The 15,037-nt window shown below is 42.1% G+C and overlaps 1 protein-coding gene and 1 long non-coding RNA gene across 2 annotated transcripts in view; both read left to right on the top strand.

Moving 5' to 3' along the window:
• The first annotated feature begins 2,237 nt into the window (after positions 1-2,237).
• The window catches only part of MTNR1A (melatonin receptor 1A), a 46,498-nt gene continuing 33,698 nt past the window's right edge, over positions 2,238-15,037 (top strand). The window contains exon 1 of the mRNA XM_035325881.1: positions 2,238-2,524. Coding sequence (XP_035181772.1) covers positions 2,332-2,524 — 193 coding nt within the window. The 5' untranslated portion in view covers positions 2,238-2,331. The remainder of the gene's footprint in view (positions 2,525-15,037) is intronic.
• On the top strand, positions 3,766-10,244 carry LOC118166743. The gene is made up of 2 exons (XR_004750704.1): positions 3,766-5,063; positions 6,892-10,244. It is a non-coding gene; the product is annotated as an uncharacterized LOC118166743 (long non-coding RNA).

Raw genomic sequence — 15,037 nt, 5'->3', positions numbered from 1 at the left:
AAAAATAAAAAATAAATGTAGAAAATGAGAGAAAAGAGACTAGCCCCAGAGGATATCACAGACAGTACCAGACAAATGGCCTCCAAGACTGACTGATTGGTGTGAACTAGCCTGACGGTGCTAGATCTGTTCCTCTGCAGTTTTCAGAGCCTGAGCACTTGGGTGGCACCTTAAAGTGTCTAACTCTCTAAAGTGTGAGTAAACACCTCTAAAACCTCGAAGAGCAGCACAGTTTCTAGGATGAGATGTCTCTGTCAAGGTGAGAGAAGGCCAGCCCAGGAGGAGTGGGAAGCCTTGCTGGAGTGTGACCCACTGATGCTCAGTTCCCACTCTTCTGGAAGCAAAGTGAGCACACAGAGGATCTACAGCCCCCAAATGGGATAAACAGCACAAGGGGCCCCAATGTGTCTTTGTGTCACCCTTAGCTCCCACAATTTTCTGACATGACCTCCCCAGCTCCCTTTCGGGTGCCACCTTCCCTGAGCACTACTCTCACCAGCACAAGCGGCCCCTTGGGCCTCGTGTGCTCTTCCAGCACAAGCCAGTGGGAGCGATGGCTCTGCCTCCCTGGGGGTCTCAGCTGCAGACACGTGGCCGAGCATCCCGGCAACAAGACAAAGGACAGCAGCCCCCTCGTGGTCCAGATTCCCTTTCTTTGTAGCTAAATCCTGGGCTGGACCTCACCTTCACTCTACCTTCTGGTTAAAAATATCTGACCCTGTGAAACTTCCCGTCTCTCTCTGGGCTGTCCCTCCCTGCCCTGTGAAACACCCATTGAGGTCTGCTGAGAACCAGGCAGCTTTTTCTGCTTCCACATGTGCCTGCCCTTGACCTGACGCCCCCCTGCTACTGACTCCCCCTGATTTTAATGTTCTCCCGCAGCTTGATAACCTATTTTCTTGTGCCTATAAGGACACGCAGACTCACTTTTCATTGTCTGCTGGAACATCTGCAGGGGGCGGGGGGCACAGTGTGCACTCACTCCCCCAGCCAAGGACTGCTCTCTGTTTCCAGTGATGGGTTTTGTTCTCCTGGGAGCAACTGGAGGGACTGCCTGCAGCGCCCACACATCCCTCTGCGTCTGCTGTTCGTGAGGGGTCGGGGGATGCCGGAATATTGGGAATTTTAAGTCAGAAAGTGATGAAGTAAATCAGTGTTCCCCCACGGCAACAAAATGTTCTCATGCAGAAGCTGATGGGCTCCGGGCCCTGCACGCAGGGGTCAGTCCTGGGGGGAAAGCGCGGCCGCCGGCAGCCCCGAGGTGCGAGCTGCGCCAGCCGATGCTATTTCTGCCGAGGTCTCCTGGGCAGGGGCAGGGGCAGGGCCGGGGGGTGAAAAACCCGCAATAGAGCTTTTTAACCGCTCATGATGATGGCTTTAACTACCCGCCACCTAGAACTGCCGTTAGAACTATGAAATTGTAAAAGCCGGGTGGTTAAGCGCAGGTCGCGGTACCTGAGTCGGCAGCGGTGGCAGCAGCCGCGCAGAGCCCCGCGGATCACCGCAGAGCCCCGGGGACCCCCCCAGAGCTGCTCTCTGAGCCCGGCAGCGCCCCGGCTCCCCGTGGAGCCCCCTCCGCCCCGGGAGCCGGGCCCCCACTGCGGGCTCCCCAGCCCCCTCCCCGAGTTTTCAGGTGCCCCCAGCCGCCCGATAAATGTTTGGAGCAGGGTTTCGATACCCGCTGATGCCCCACGGCGGCCAGAGCCGCTCGCACAACCCGCGCTTGGCAGAGCACGACGTGAAGCCAGCTCCGCTGCTGCCTTGAACGGGAGCGTAATTCCCACGGCCGGCTGGCTCTGATATTTGGCACGGGTCCTCCACGCGGCTGGGCAGTGGCTCCCCCGTTCCTCTGCGCTGCTCCTGGGGAGCGACTGAGCCCGGCCGGCGAGGGCTGCCGGGACGGGGGCTGCTGCTCCCCGGCTGCCCCCTAGGCTCCGAACACGGCCGCAGGCGCTGCGAGCCGCGGGCAGCACCCCGATCCCCCTCCCCACCGCGCCGCCGGACTGAATGGAGCGGGGCCGCGCGCCGTGTGAATGGTGGCCGATGAATGACGAGGAGCCAAGGCATGAATGAACGGGGGCGGGAGGGGCGAGAGCCGCGGGGGGGCGCTGTGGCGCCGCCGCCCGGCAGCCCCCGGCCGCGCACGTGTGTGAGCGGGGCGGGGCGGGGCGGGGCGGGGCGGGGCTGGGGCTATAGCTCCCACTTCTATAAAAGCTTTTATAAAAGCTTCCCGCCACGGCACGCGCCCGTTTGGCGGCAGTTTCCCGCCACTGCTGTCCCCGCCGCCTGCGCGGAGCTCCAGGCGCCGGCGGGAGGGAGCCCCGGGGCAGGATGCGAGCGAACGGCTCCGTCTTGAACGGCTCCGTCCTGCCGCGGGACCCGCCGGCCGAGGACGCCCCGCGCCGCCCGCCCTGGGTCACCTCCACCTTGGCCGCCATCCTCATCTTCACCATTGTGGTGGACCTGCTGGGGAACCTGCTGGTCATCCTCTCCGTGTACCGCAACAAGAAGCTGCGGAACGCAGGTAAGCCGCGACGGGGCGAGGAGCTGGCTCTGGGAGCTCCTCGGGCTCCCTCCTCGTTGCGGTGGCGGAGCGGCTGTGGGTATTTTTAGCGCCCGCCGCCGCCTCGTGGTGCTATTCTTAGCTCCCACCTCGGCAGGGAGGAGGCAGGGAGCCTCCGAGGGTGGCATTTAGCGCGGTGTTAGGGGTGCTGCCGGGGCACGGTGCGACTCTGCGTGATGGGTGCTGGGCTTCTGGGTGAGCTTCCTTCAGGTAGAGAGAAATCTCAGGTGATAAATACCTGTGGTGGGAGGTTCAAAGCCAGGCACGTGCAACATTATAGACGTTGCAGGTTTCAGAATAAAAAGACACTTGTTTCACTTCCTTTGCTCATGAAACTTGCTGTTTCTTTTGGGAGCAGGAGACAGCTTGAGGTACATCCTTAATCTGTAGTTTTGACAGGATAGATTCTGTGATGGTCTGTATCGAGTAAATCCTTTTTAGCTCATGTGCTATTGCTCCTACAGGCAGCAACTTCCTCAGATTCATTCAGCTTTATCATGGCAGGCCAGCTGCTGCGCACGTGTACCAAATCTGTGTGCTCAGCCCCATGCATCTTTCATTGCGAGAAATGGGAGTGTGTGAGGGGAGCTGTGCTGTTAATGAAAGCAGAATCTCACTGTAACAACTGAGGTGGTAGTTCCTTTTTTCATGATTAGTTGCCAGATTTTTTGTTATAACTTTGTTAAATTTAGTAGCTAGTGGTTTAAAATTAATCTGAGGGGGAGCTTGATCCTTGTCTTCACTGTAAGCTGGCACAGTGATGCTGGACTCTGGCAATCAGTGGCACACTTTCTGAGGTTCAGTCAGGCAATTCAAGTAGATGGTACATGTCAGTTTTATTCAGCTATTGTGGAATACCAGAGCACAGTATCAAAATGAAGACAATCTGACTTCTCCTGATGCCATGGATCTAAATTCCCAAAGCTGTATCTTCCTTTCATTGACAGAAGTTACTTTCACTAGAGCTGGCAGTACTACAGTGTGCAGTACTATATGGTTGAGATGAGAATCAGACTCCAAAACAAGTCAGCACTTGACAAATGTTGTTTCTTGTGAGATGCTCTAATGGAGAGAGGGTTGAGATGGCCATGTTACTGGGGTTATTCCAGGGAAAAGGGGTAATGCTCTCCTCCCCCGTAATACAGACATACGTTAGTGCTTCGGGGAGGGGGGGGGTTGCTCTACAGACATTTCTGGTAACAAGCCTGAAATAAGTACAGTGCCTATTTTCTGGAAATGTAACTCACTCATTTGGTTCTGTGTGCATATTCAGTACTGTACATTTCACAGCATCCCTTCTGAATCAAGACACACATGCTTGCTTGCTCACTCTTACTGCATTTCTCATTCTTGCCTTTTCTGCCACAGTGAACTGCAGCAAACTGGCAACAGTTATCTCCTACAGCTAGGGGAACTGAGGACTTTCCTGAACATATGACTTTAGCCTGGAATATGAACTAGATAACTTTTCTACACGCTGAAATGAAGGATTACTTGAAACAAGTAGATACTTGGTATATGATAGGAAATTGTTTATAGTTTCCTTTAGGGGAAAATAAGTAGGAAAAGTAAGTTTCCTGACGAGGCTGATTAAAAATCCTTTTCCTCAAAGATTCATAATACATAGATAAAATGAAACTCTTGGAAAAAAAAGTCTTAAGGTGTGTGAACTGTTCTTGACTAATCTGGTAAAACCCCATACCTGGGCATAACTTCACTTATGTGAGCACTACTATTAACTTGGCATTGAATTAAGAAAGGCTTACTCAGGTGAGTAAACCTATGACTAAGTGCAACTATTTAGAAAACACTGACCTAATATTTATTGAATAGGAAGGAGCTTCCTAACTTTTCATACAAATTCCAGGTTATTCAGCAAGAGAGAACATTGCAAATCGTGTTTAAATCAGATTATATAACTTGCTGGTTATAAAGACAGTTACAGCTTTTTACAGAGCTATAATAACAGAAACTTCTGATTTTACAACAGCCTATGTTAATAAGTCTTTTGCTGGCACACTTACTGAGGAAAAAAGGACACAGGATGAAAATTCCACTGGAAAAAGGTCAGGGAGGAACAGAAGACACCTCCTGAAGAAAATATATCATTGAAGACTTTTCTTTTTGCAAGAAAAGACTAACAGAAATGAGGAATATTAATACTTTGCCAAAAAGGTGGATTTGGTGGGGGAATACACCTTGCATCTCTGTCCCACTCTCTATTACATACATATTTTGGAAGATTACTGCAAATTGAACCAGTGGACTTATGATTAAAAAATGCACTGGGGAATAATAGGAAGGCATAGAAAAACGTCAACAAGTGTAACCTTCTTGACAGTCAGAAGGTTAGTAAAAGACACTGGTCAAAGCAGAGGAGTCAGTATCAAAGAAGTTTGTCTCAGCAAGCGAGGAGTTTCTGATACTACAGACTCCTTCATAGTCACAAGCATGGCTTCAGTAGATGCTCTTCTAGACACAGAAGCTGATGATGCAACTGGTAGGATCCTCTTTTATTTAATGTACTTGACTTGTAATAAGTTTCATAGCTCTGGTCTGTTTCTTTAATGGTAATTTTCTAATCTAATAAGCACCTGACAGCAATTCAGTCCTGATGAGAACAGTTGTGATTTAATGCTGGACTGAATTTGGTTTATGATGTTTGATCTCTTAACTTTGAAAGAAATTTCAAGAGGAACATTCAAGGCATAAGGATTCTAGAGCTCATAACTTGACAGTATGTCCATGCAACTTAAACTTTAAACTTGCATGCTTTCTTTAATAATTCATTTGAAAAAGAATAAGGATAGCTCATCTTCAAAAGTTTGCTGTAAATCATCTTAATATTAGCAATGGAAAATGAAATTCATAGATGAGAAATAAGGTTATTCAATAAATTCTACCCTGAAATATGAAATAACCAGCTTTAGGGAAGGTAGATTAAAGAAATACTAGTAGTTTTTGCAATAAGTAAAATTTTTATTTAAAACTCTCAGCATTGGAGTTAAACATCTCAGAGAAGTAAAAAATTATTCAAAGTGGTTTATGTAGGATTGCACAGATTCCTATCAGTGACTGCTAGTATCCTTATGCCTTTGTTAACCATGCCAAGAAAAACAATGCATCAAGAACAAGGTGAAGGAGCAGTTCTAAGTCTTTGTGAAGACTAGTTTAAAGCTTAGTATGTTACAATGTCAATGTTTTGGCCATGGGGGGCTTGGGTATGCAGTGATTACAGGACTGGGCTATTCTTAAGGTCAATGAAGAAAGTTCAAGTGCTACTGTCCCTCTGTTCTTCTTTCTGTTCCTTTTGAAACGGGTCTCTTGGTCCAGTGTGTTGCCTTTTCCTAGGTATTTTTGTACTAAGGTCCAGCTGTGCCCTGATTACCCCTTCAGCAGACTTCTGTGACAGAAGGGATCCTCCAGCAGGCAAGAAGTTAGCTCCAGTAGTTTCACCCTGACTATTCTGTGCCTGCCTTGTTGGCTAATGCTTGGTAAAAGTTGGATATTACAGGGATTGGTGCCAAGCTGGTAACTAGCACCTACTGATTCAGGGCAGAAAGCTGCATTCACACCCCACCCTCCTTCTCAGCCATCTCTGTTCTGTGTTTAGATGTATCTGGCTTTTCCCAGTTTTGTGTTCTTGGCACATGTTTTATTGCTAAAACTCTAGCTTTTGGTACTGTTGAAGACAAAGCAAGTCTGATGTTGCTGAGGCCTCAGGGCCCTAGAAAAATGAGATATAGCTAACTCACTAGGACTGCACATGTGCTTAATCTGGAGAGTGTTAACTACTTTAGTTTCTTTTCATTTGGTAATGTTTGCAGCTGAGGCAGATTTAGTATGGGTTAGGTCCAAACAGATCTGTAAAGGAAGCTGAGTGCTCAAAGGAATGATGAGTTTGAGAGTTATCAATGAGTGTAAGTCACTGGTGGAAGAACTAAGGAACACAGCTGCTTCATACTATTTTTCAAAAAACAGTAATTGTTAAATAGTACAGCCATCCCAGAACTGGGGAGTGGGATCCATCAGTAAGAATATTATTTTGGAGGCTTTCCAAATTGGCCTTGTTTTAAAATTATGTACTCTGAGCAGTGTAAGGATCTGCCTGAAGAGTTTTCTCAGTGCATTTTCTAGAGTATGAATTTTCTGCTTACATTTGGAACCAACTTTTGATAATCACATTGGAGATCTCATTGAACTTTTCAGAATGACTGTTCTTGATGATGTTTTCTAGTGTTCAGACAATTTTTAGTAGAGTAATGGTATTTAATAGTTGAAATTCCTGTTGTAAATCCAGACTAATGTAATCATTGTTTTTGTTACAGGTGATCCTTGGACTTCTTTTTGTGTCCAGAGAGAGAATGGGTAGCCTGACAAATATTTGACTCGAGGGAGATAACTAACAGAAGATCAAGTTGTAGCACAAATTCAGGGTTCTGATGAAAGCTGAGATGTTGATGGCAGTATTTCAGACATAACTTCAGGTATTAAAAATGGTAAGCTGATTGGGAGAGGGGAAAATGTCTAGAGGAGATGCTGAACTTGGACAATTGAACAGAACTGAGTATAAAAATTTGGTTTAAATAAAGCTGTTCCAAAGACTGGTTTTGATGAATAATTTACTGAATTGAGAGTTTTTTCAGAAGACTACTTAAATGACACTGTTCTGTCAGTGACCAACAATAGATGAGTATTTCAAATAACATTCCATTCTTGCTAATATGTCTGCCAAATTCAGTTCTTTATACCTTCTGCAAGTTCCTGCTTTTTGAAGTCTTTCACAGCAGTGCTTCTAGCTTGCTGCTGCCAGCAGAGAACAGTACTTATTATACTGTTTGTCTTTTTTGGTAGTTCTTGGAGTGCTTCTCCCCTTTCTCATTTAGATGGCTTTTCGTCTTTAATCTTTTAGCAATTTCTGATCTGCTTCTACTCTCATTCTTTTTCTATTTCTTTTTACATTACTTTTCTATCCTGCTGTGGATGCTTCTTGTGTTTCTAGCAAATGACATAAGCAGCAAGTCTAGTTTAGTGACAAGTGCTACCAACAGTGGGCATCCAATGCTAATAGGACAATGTCCAACCGATTTGTATAAGGTTTGCTTTCCTAGGGTAATAACAATTGCTATAGCAGGGTTAATTCAGTGCTATGCATTAGTCTAATTTTGCAGCCTCAGGAACCTTGCCACCCTTGCTCTTGGCAGTTTTTCTTGTCATATCAGTGAGCTGCTTCAAATTCTACATTAATTTTGCACTCCTGAGTAATGATTGCCAAGCTCTGTTTCAGGTGGATGGGTTACTAAGAATTCTTCAGGTTAAGAGAACATTGCTAATGTTTTAATGTCTGCTTATTTAATGAGCAAGTATTTAATGTGTAGTTAAAAGTGCTCAAGATTGTAATACAAATGCTGCTATTAGAAGTGTTCTTTCAAAATCTATCCCTCTTAAAGTCAGAGGCAATATTGCAGCTGAGTAGGAAAATCCAGGTTCCTACCTTACAGGTCAAAATAAAGGTCAGACCTATCTTTTCCTCCCATAGTTTTGAGGATGGATATAATATACAAGAACAAAACCTTAATGATATCCTTAAATTCAGATGGTAAGAATGTTGCATGTTTTAACCTTGTACTTTTCAAGGTGATCAGAAGCTACAGTGTAATCAGCAAGTCTGTTTAACTCAGATAATGACTTCTGTTATTTCTAAATAGCTTTGTTTTCATGACCAATAAGAGTACAAAGGTTTATGTCCTATATTTTTAAACAGTATTCACTCATCCTTAAAGAGAAGGCCCACTTATATCCCTTCCTTGAAGAAACACCTTGCACAAGAAGTAAAATATTTCTAGCTCATTTGCTTCACTTTATGCTTCACTTTATAAATGACCTAATATACCAGGTCATGTATCTAATTCTAGAAGATATTTATTACCTTATTGATAATCAAATCAAATTATCTTATAGTCCCTTTATAGTACCATCCTTGAATTAGGCATTTTCTCATCCTGGAGAACTTGATCTCTTCCATTGCTATAGTTGTAAGAAACTCCTTTAACACTTTGCTTTTTCTTTACTCTCCCCTGCCTCCTAAGGTCACATGTCTAAAACAGAATAACTTCAAACCCTGCTGTGCATAAGCAAGTATTGAAGTTTTCAATTCAAATGCTAAGTAGTGGGAAAGGTATGTGGATGGCTTCTATTTTTGTCTACACCCTTAGGTAGCCTTTTAGCTTCCGTTGCGTTGCTTGGGAAGGATATAAGCCTTTCCATTTAGGCTTACAGAAATCCCATTCTGCATGATGTATATTTCACATGGATCATTTTCCTCCAATATGATGCTGAAATATAAGCTGTTTTATCACCTTAACTTTGTTTTTTGAGGTGCAGATACAAGGCTAGCAAAACTAATTTCCCTTGAAGGAGAGGCTACCAAGCAGAGGCACCCTGCCCCTGTGCTGACAGTGGTCAGCTCCTCCCCTGTTGCTTGGTGTTGAGAGGTCAGGTGATTACATGGCTTTTGTTAGGCCACTTTGGCTGAACCTGAGTATCAGCTTAGTGCAACAGTCAGTACTATGTTAATTGTCTAGGGAAGACAGCCAATTCTGTAGCCATTGGTCAAAGGCATGAATGGGCACAAGTACAGGGATTAGCCTTGAAAATTGGTATCCAGTCACAGCCCAGAGAAGTTCTAGAAGTGTGCAATGATACTTACTGGAGGAAGCATTGTGATCTTTCTCCCCATATCAGTAGCTGTGGATTTCATTTGATGTGTACCTCTTCACCAGATTCAGTGGTGAGTTTTCTGCTCTGTAGTCTTGATTCTTAAGGATTTGTTCTTCCTGTGCTGGGGAGCAAAGAAGGGATTTCATTCTTGGGTGTGAAAATGCTCTTAGTTCAATAAAGGCATGGTATGGACAACTTCATTTCAGAGGCATTGAAAGAAAGGTACTTTTTTGCATGAATTTCCCTTACTTTATTAGTATCACAAAGCCACTTGTGAAGAATTAGTGCCTTTTCTATGAGTGCTGAAGGAGAATAATTCTTTTTCTTGAGTAACAACATCCACAGACTTATTTTGACTGGATATTGTTGAAAATGTGGGAGGTATGTTTTATGAAGAATTAATGTCTCCACATATTTGAATGAACTGGATATTTCAGTGGTTTATTTTATTTTGGATGAAGAACTAATGGCCTATAAATAAAATCATATTTTTATTAATGGTTTGTGTATTTTCCATTCATATGTTGTATTTTAATTAAATTAATTACTATTTGTCTTGAGATATCTCTGGCTGTATAATTCTGGGGTCTGCCTTCTGTAGTTTGAGTATTTAACATGCAGGTTTGCATAATTTTAATTTGTTACGAAAATAAAGTTCTTCCTCATTTCTGTGCCATATTAAACCTCCAAACCTTTCCCAAATTTAGGTTATTGAATCAGTTCTTACTTAGAACAAGGGATTGAAAGGGAACTTCTAGACTATTATGTCCAATTTCTAGGTGTACTAGAATTTCATAAAAATTCTTTGAGTCATTCCTCACCTTAAACTATAGCTTTTTCTTATTCCATTGCAAGAAGGGTGTTCTCAATACCTAAGATGTTTTTTTGTGTAAATGTGGCATGCTTACTAAATGTACTGTGCTTAATATTTAACATCTTGTAATAAAGGGTGAGAAAAACAGCTCTTGGCTCTTACTTTAACTTTCTAGCCCAAGTCAAATATCAAAATCTATTTGTCTTTTGGCAAAATAACCTTTCCCCTTCTGTGAGAGCACTGCCCCTAGACATGTGCCTCATCTCCAGAATATACCTTCCCTAAAAGCAAAATGCTTGCTGTACTGAAATCAACTAGCAAACCTCTTACCATGGTCATTACCAGCCTCCTCTCACTTCTTTGGCTGCAATACTTACCAAGAGGTAAGAAGGCTGCAATACTGTCAAGTCTTAAACCTGAAGTGCTGTAAGCAGTGAAGTTTTTTGCATAACTTCCCTTCCTATACCTGGCCTCAAACCAAAAGCTGAAGATGCATGTTCACCTATGTTCTCTGTGGTAAGCTGACTACCTTTAAATTTTTTTTTTAGATGTTACCTTTAGGCATGTTTAGTGAAATTCTTAATACAGAGATTGGTTAAATGTTTTAAGAACCATGGGGTCAGAATGGGACTCTTTGGTTGCCCATTTCCTTGTGATAAAGGTCATTACAGATCAGGGTCACTGTACTCTTAAGTGCCTGACTTTTGTGTAGCTTGACGTGGGTGCATGATGTGAAGCCAGTTGCAATTTCATCTATAGTTGGTATGCAGGCTATGGAGTCTGATAATTGGTACTTCAAGAAGCCCTCTAGGAATAAAGAAAACACAAAAGGCCATCTACTACCACAATACTGTACTCTCCTATTTTCCTCAAATGGATTTTGTTACTGAGGTCAAGGACAGTTTGCTTGTACTAGATTTGTCTGGTTAGATTACATCATTTTATCCTTGATGCATCTTTGTCCTCTGCTTTCTAAATACTCATTCTTTAACACATTCATTAAGCAGAATACATTTTAAAACTTGGGCTTTGTTGCCTTATTCTACAGACTGGTGGTTCTGTTGCTATTTACATCAATATCTGATATTCCTTTGGAAGTCTCTTATCAATGTAACTATCTCTAACCACTACCTTTTCAGTTCTCCCCTTGACTTTCCTTCTAATTTAAGGAACCCTGCTGTTGAGAACCTCTGTAGCACATCATAAACCCACCTTATTCTCCCTTCCTGATGCTGAAGCATGTTTCAGCACCTGTTGCTAATAATATTCTTGGGATTGGCTTTTTCTACTGGGGATATACAGAATTACTTTATATAAAGCTTATTTAAGTCCTATGGTTCCTGACCATGCTGCAGAAGGTACTTGTGCCAAAGGTAGTTCAATTTTAACATAATACTTGTTTCATACATCTACAGAAATAGATGTATTTAGCAGCATTTCCTCTATTTGTGTATTTTTTATAGAAGTTACTTTTTCATTTTTCCTTTTTTTTAGTGCTGTAGTATCCCCTGGCACATAACTCATGTTTCTTGCTTGTGAATAGATACACTGTCTCCTACAAATAAGGATCTCCTTGCATGGAGGAGGTTAATATTCAGCATGTCTGATGGGAAGGAGGGACAGCACTGTTTCTCCTTTCCTTCACTGAGACACACATGGCTATAAAATGGTATAAATTAAAACACTTCAAGTGTTTCTGTAATTCTGGCTTACTGAAATAGATCCCACGGGGATTGTTGTATTGCTGAGTGCTGCTTGAATACAGTTTTCACTGGCCAAGCTCATTCTAACTTTTCTGCATGTAACCATTTCTGGGTAATAGAGTTAACACAGTGATCTCCATCTGTCAGGTTACACTAGATTGTCTCCTCTGTATACAAAGACAGTAGAACCAAATTTCTGTCTTAAATGCAATTTTTAAAACAGTTTTGGTTAAATACCTAAGTAGAGCTCAATGTAGTCAGATTTTCTTCCACTTTCTTGCAGGAAAGGTTTTCAAACATGGTTGGAATTAATTGGGGTAATAATTGTGTACTTGTTCTGCAGTTTCTCCTAGTTCTTATCCAGCTCCTCTTTTTCTCACCTCTCTTGTACCTCTTTCTCCTGCCCATTCAGTGTACCCACTACTAGGAATTTCTGCAGTGCCTGATAAAATTGTCAGTTATGAACGTTTTGTTGGTTGCTGGAAACCTGCAGAAGTTTTCCTAGCTTTTATGGTATAAGTATCTTGTTCAAAGATGCCCTCCTCTGACAGCATTTTGTCTGCCTAGTATACCTGCTTTCATTCCATTTTTGGATGCACCTATGAATTTGTGCTGTTTCTGTTGATATATTTGCACTTAGGAATATTAGCACTTTAAAAGGGCATTGAGTGGTTCCTTCGCAATTATTCCTGGCAAGAATTCTTAATGAATACTTCATGACAATCTAATATAGTTGTGTGAAGCTTGCACTTGCACTCTGTTAATACTGCTTACAGCAATCATTATCTAAATCATGCCCTGAAGATACAGCTATCTCTGACACATGTAAGTGCAGGGGTATGAATGCATAAAAAATATTTTTAGCACATTAGAATGTTACTAGAAATAAAGAACCACCTAATGATTACTGTCTAATGACTGACTACCTGTAAATTGAAAAAATGATACCTTCTGTATTCAAAACCTAAGATGGTACTGAGATGGGAAGACAGATGACCTGCAGAGTAAGGAAAGTAGTATAACTGGAAAAGGTAATGTCAATTGTAACAGCAATATTAGGCGATAAGCCTAAACCCAGTCTTCACTCACAGGTTCAATAACTCTGGACAGTTATTAGAAATTAGCTATGACTCTGCATGTGTAATTATGTGGTTACTTTGGGCTGGGGTTTGTCTATCCTCCTAAAAAAGACCATTCTCAGGATTGTAACACACCAGTGATCACAGTACTCACAGCGGATAGAAGGGGCATCACTGCAAACTTTCAGTTGTTTAAGGTGGCTTTAGTTCACAGAGCGTCCGTCATTCAGCTAGCAGCCTCAAAGTAGTGCTTTTCTGTCATTTTTCTCATGTTTTTTTTGATTCCTCTTGCTTTCTAGAAGAGAAATTGGACTGTTCAGAGCAGAGATCATGTTGGGTTGTTGTTTTTTATTTGCAGCTGGTGTTGTTTGATAAGTACCTTGGTTTTGATAAATAGCCTGACTCATTTGCTCTGAAATTAATTTACTGGTTATAATAATTATTCAGTTTTGGGTTTAGCTCCAATTTGTAGTTCTCAGCCACCATGCAGAACAGTATGGCTACTTCAGGGCTACATCTGTTACTGATGAATATGCATGGTGCTAGAGCCCATCACAACCCTTGTCATAAGGAGGCTTTCCCAAAGGACCTGCTTTTTTGTCCAAGGCATCTTGATTCCACCAGGCTTCTGTTCCAGCACTCCAGCCATTTTAGATCATAGTATTAAGGAGATCTTCCCTATCTGACAAGGATAACGAAATGTTTTTCCCGTCGTACCTAAAAACAAAACTGCATATTATCCAGTATGCTCTAATGTACTGAGCAATAAGTGCAAGTGGACACAGCTTATTTTGTCATTTTCTCTTAGCCTTTATTTATTTGGAGTTTTCGACCAGCTTTAGGTTGTTGTCCAGCTATTCAACAACAAATGGCAGCAAGCTCTCCAATGTTTTGTGTTCCTTCAGAAGATCAGACTTAGTCTTCTATTGAAGTTCTGTAAAAAGGGCATCAGTCACCTTTATTGTCTTCCAGAACCATCTTTCCAATTCTCTGTAGACCTTGCTGATTCCGTATCCATCTTCAAAGTTCAGAAATGACCTTTGTCTTTCACAGTCTGTGTCAATATGTTGAATACTAAATTTCTGAGCGCATGTGGATATGTGACTTATCTCTTGTTCTCTGTGGACTTTTGCTCTTAGCACTGTTTTCTTATTTTGTCCTTCTATCTGTCATGTCATTCCTTCCATGTTAATACTAGTCAAAGCTTATAATTCATTACATTTCTCTAGACCCCCTCATATATCTTGCTTGTCTACTTATGTCATGGCTTTCAAGCAGTCAGTGTAGAAAATAGCAAAATCCATTGGCTTCTATTGCTTTTTGCAGTCCCTAGGCATTTTTTCCTACATATTTTCCACATCAAGCACTACATCACTTTAAACCCTAGCTACAGTTAGGAAACAATAACTTTAAAACTACAGTTTAGCACTTCATTTATTCTGCCTCTAAATCAAATCCTTTCAGTTTAGAAATCACTGTGAAATACACAGTGAATACACTGTGAAATGTTCAGCTATTCAGGGCATTCTTTTCTACATAGATAAGCTTGATAGCATTTCAATTAATAATACCTGAAAAAGTGCAGAAAGAACATAACTTCAGTCAAAGAAAATCAAAACATAAATCAAAACAATTCTATGATACATAGAAGGAAACAAATTTGAATTATCTTACAGTATTACTCTAAAAGTTTCTTAGAAAGACTAACTGTTCACTGTTCTTTGCTTCTTGCTTTTTCAAGTTCTTATTTGGATTATAGCCCTGAAACAAATCTGCTTAAGCTAAGCTGTTTAAAGCAATACCTAATACTTTGTTAATTGTCCAGACAGATTACTTATGTTAATGACTCAGCTTTGCCTTCAAGTTTTTTGTGGTGTCCTGGCACTGTTCTGAGAGGAGGGGCTGTAGGAAAAAGCGATTAATATGAGCCTTGAAATTAGTCTCAGTGGAGCAAATGGTGGAATAATTTTGAACCTGCAACACATAGGCACCTGAAATTCCGATTTGTTAGTTCTGTGAATCAAATTCCCATTTGTTAGTTTTGTGAATCAAATTGTAAATATCACAGGTTTCCTCTGTTACCAATGACTTATACAGCCAGCTGCTGTTTGGCTCTAAACTTTTTTTTTTTGCCTGATACACCATAAATTCCTTTGAG

Source organism: Oxyura jamaicensis, chromosome 4, assembly GCF_011077185.1.
Source record: "Oxyura jamaicensis isolate SHBP4307 breed ruddy duck chromosome 4, BPBGC_Ojam_1.0, whole genome shotgun sequence".
Classification (NCBI taxonomy): domain Eukaryota; kingdom Metazoa; phylum Chordata; class Aves; order Anseriformes; family Anatidae; genus Oxyura; species Oxyura jamaicensis.
Note: the sequence above shows the minus strand (reverse complement) of the source record. Positions and strands in the feature narration are given on the sequence as shown.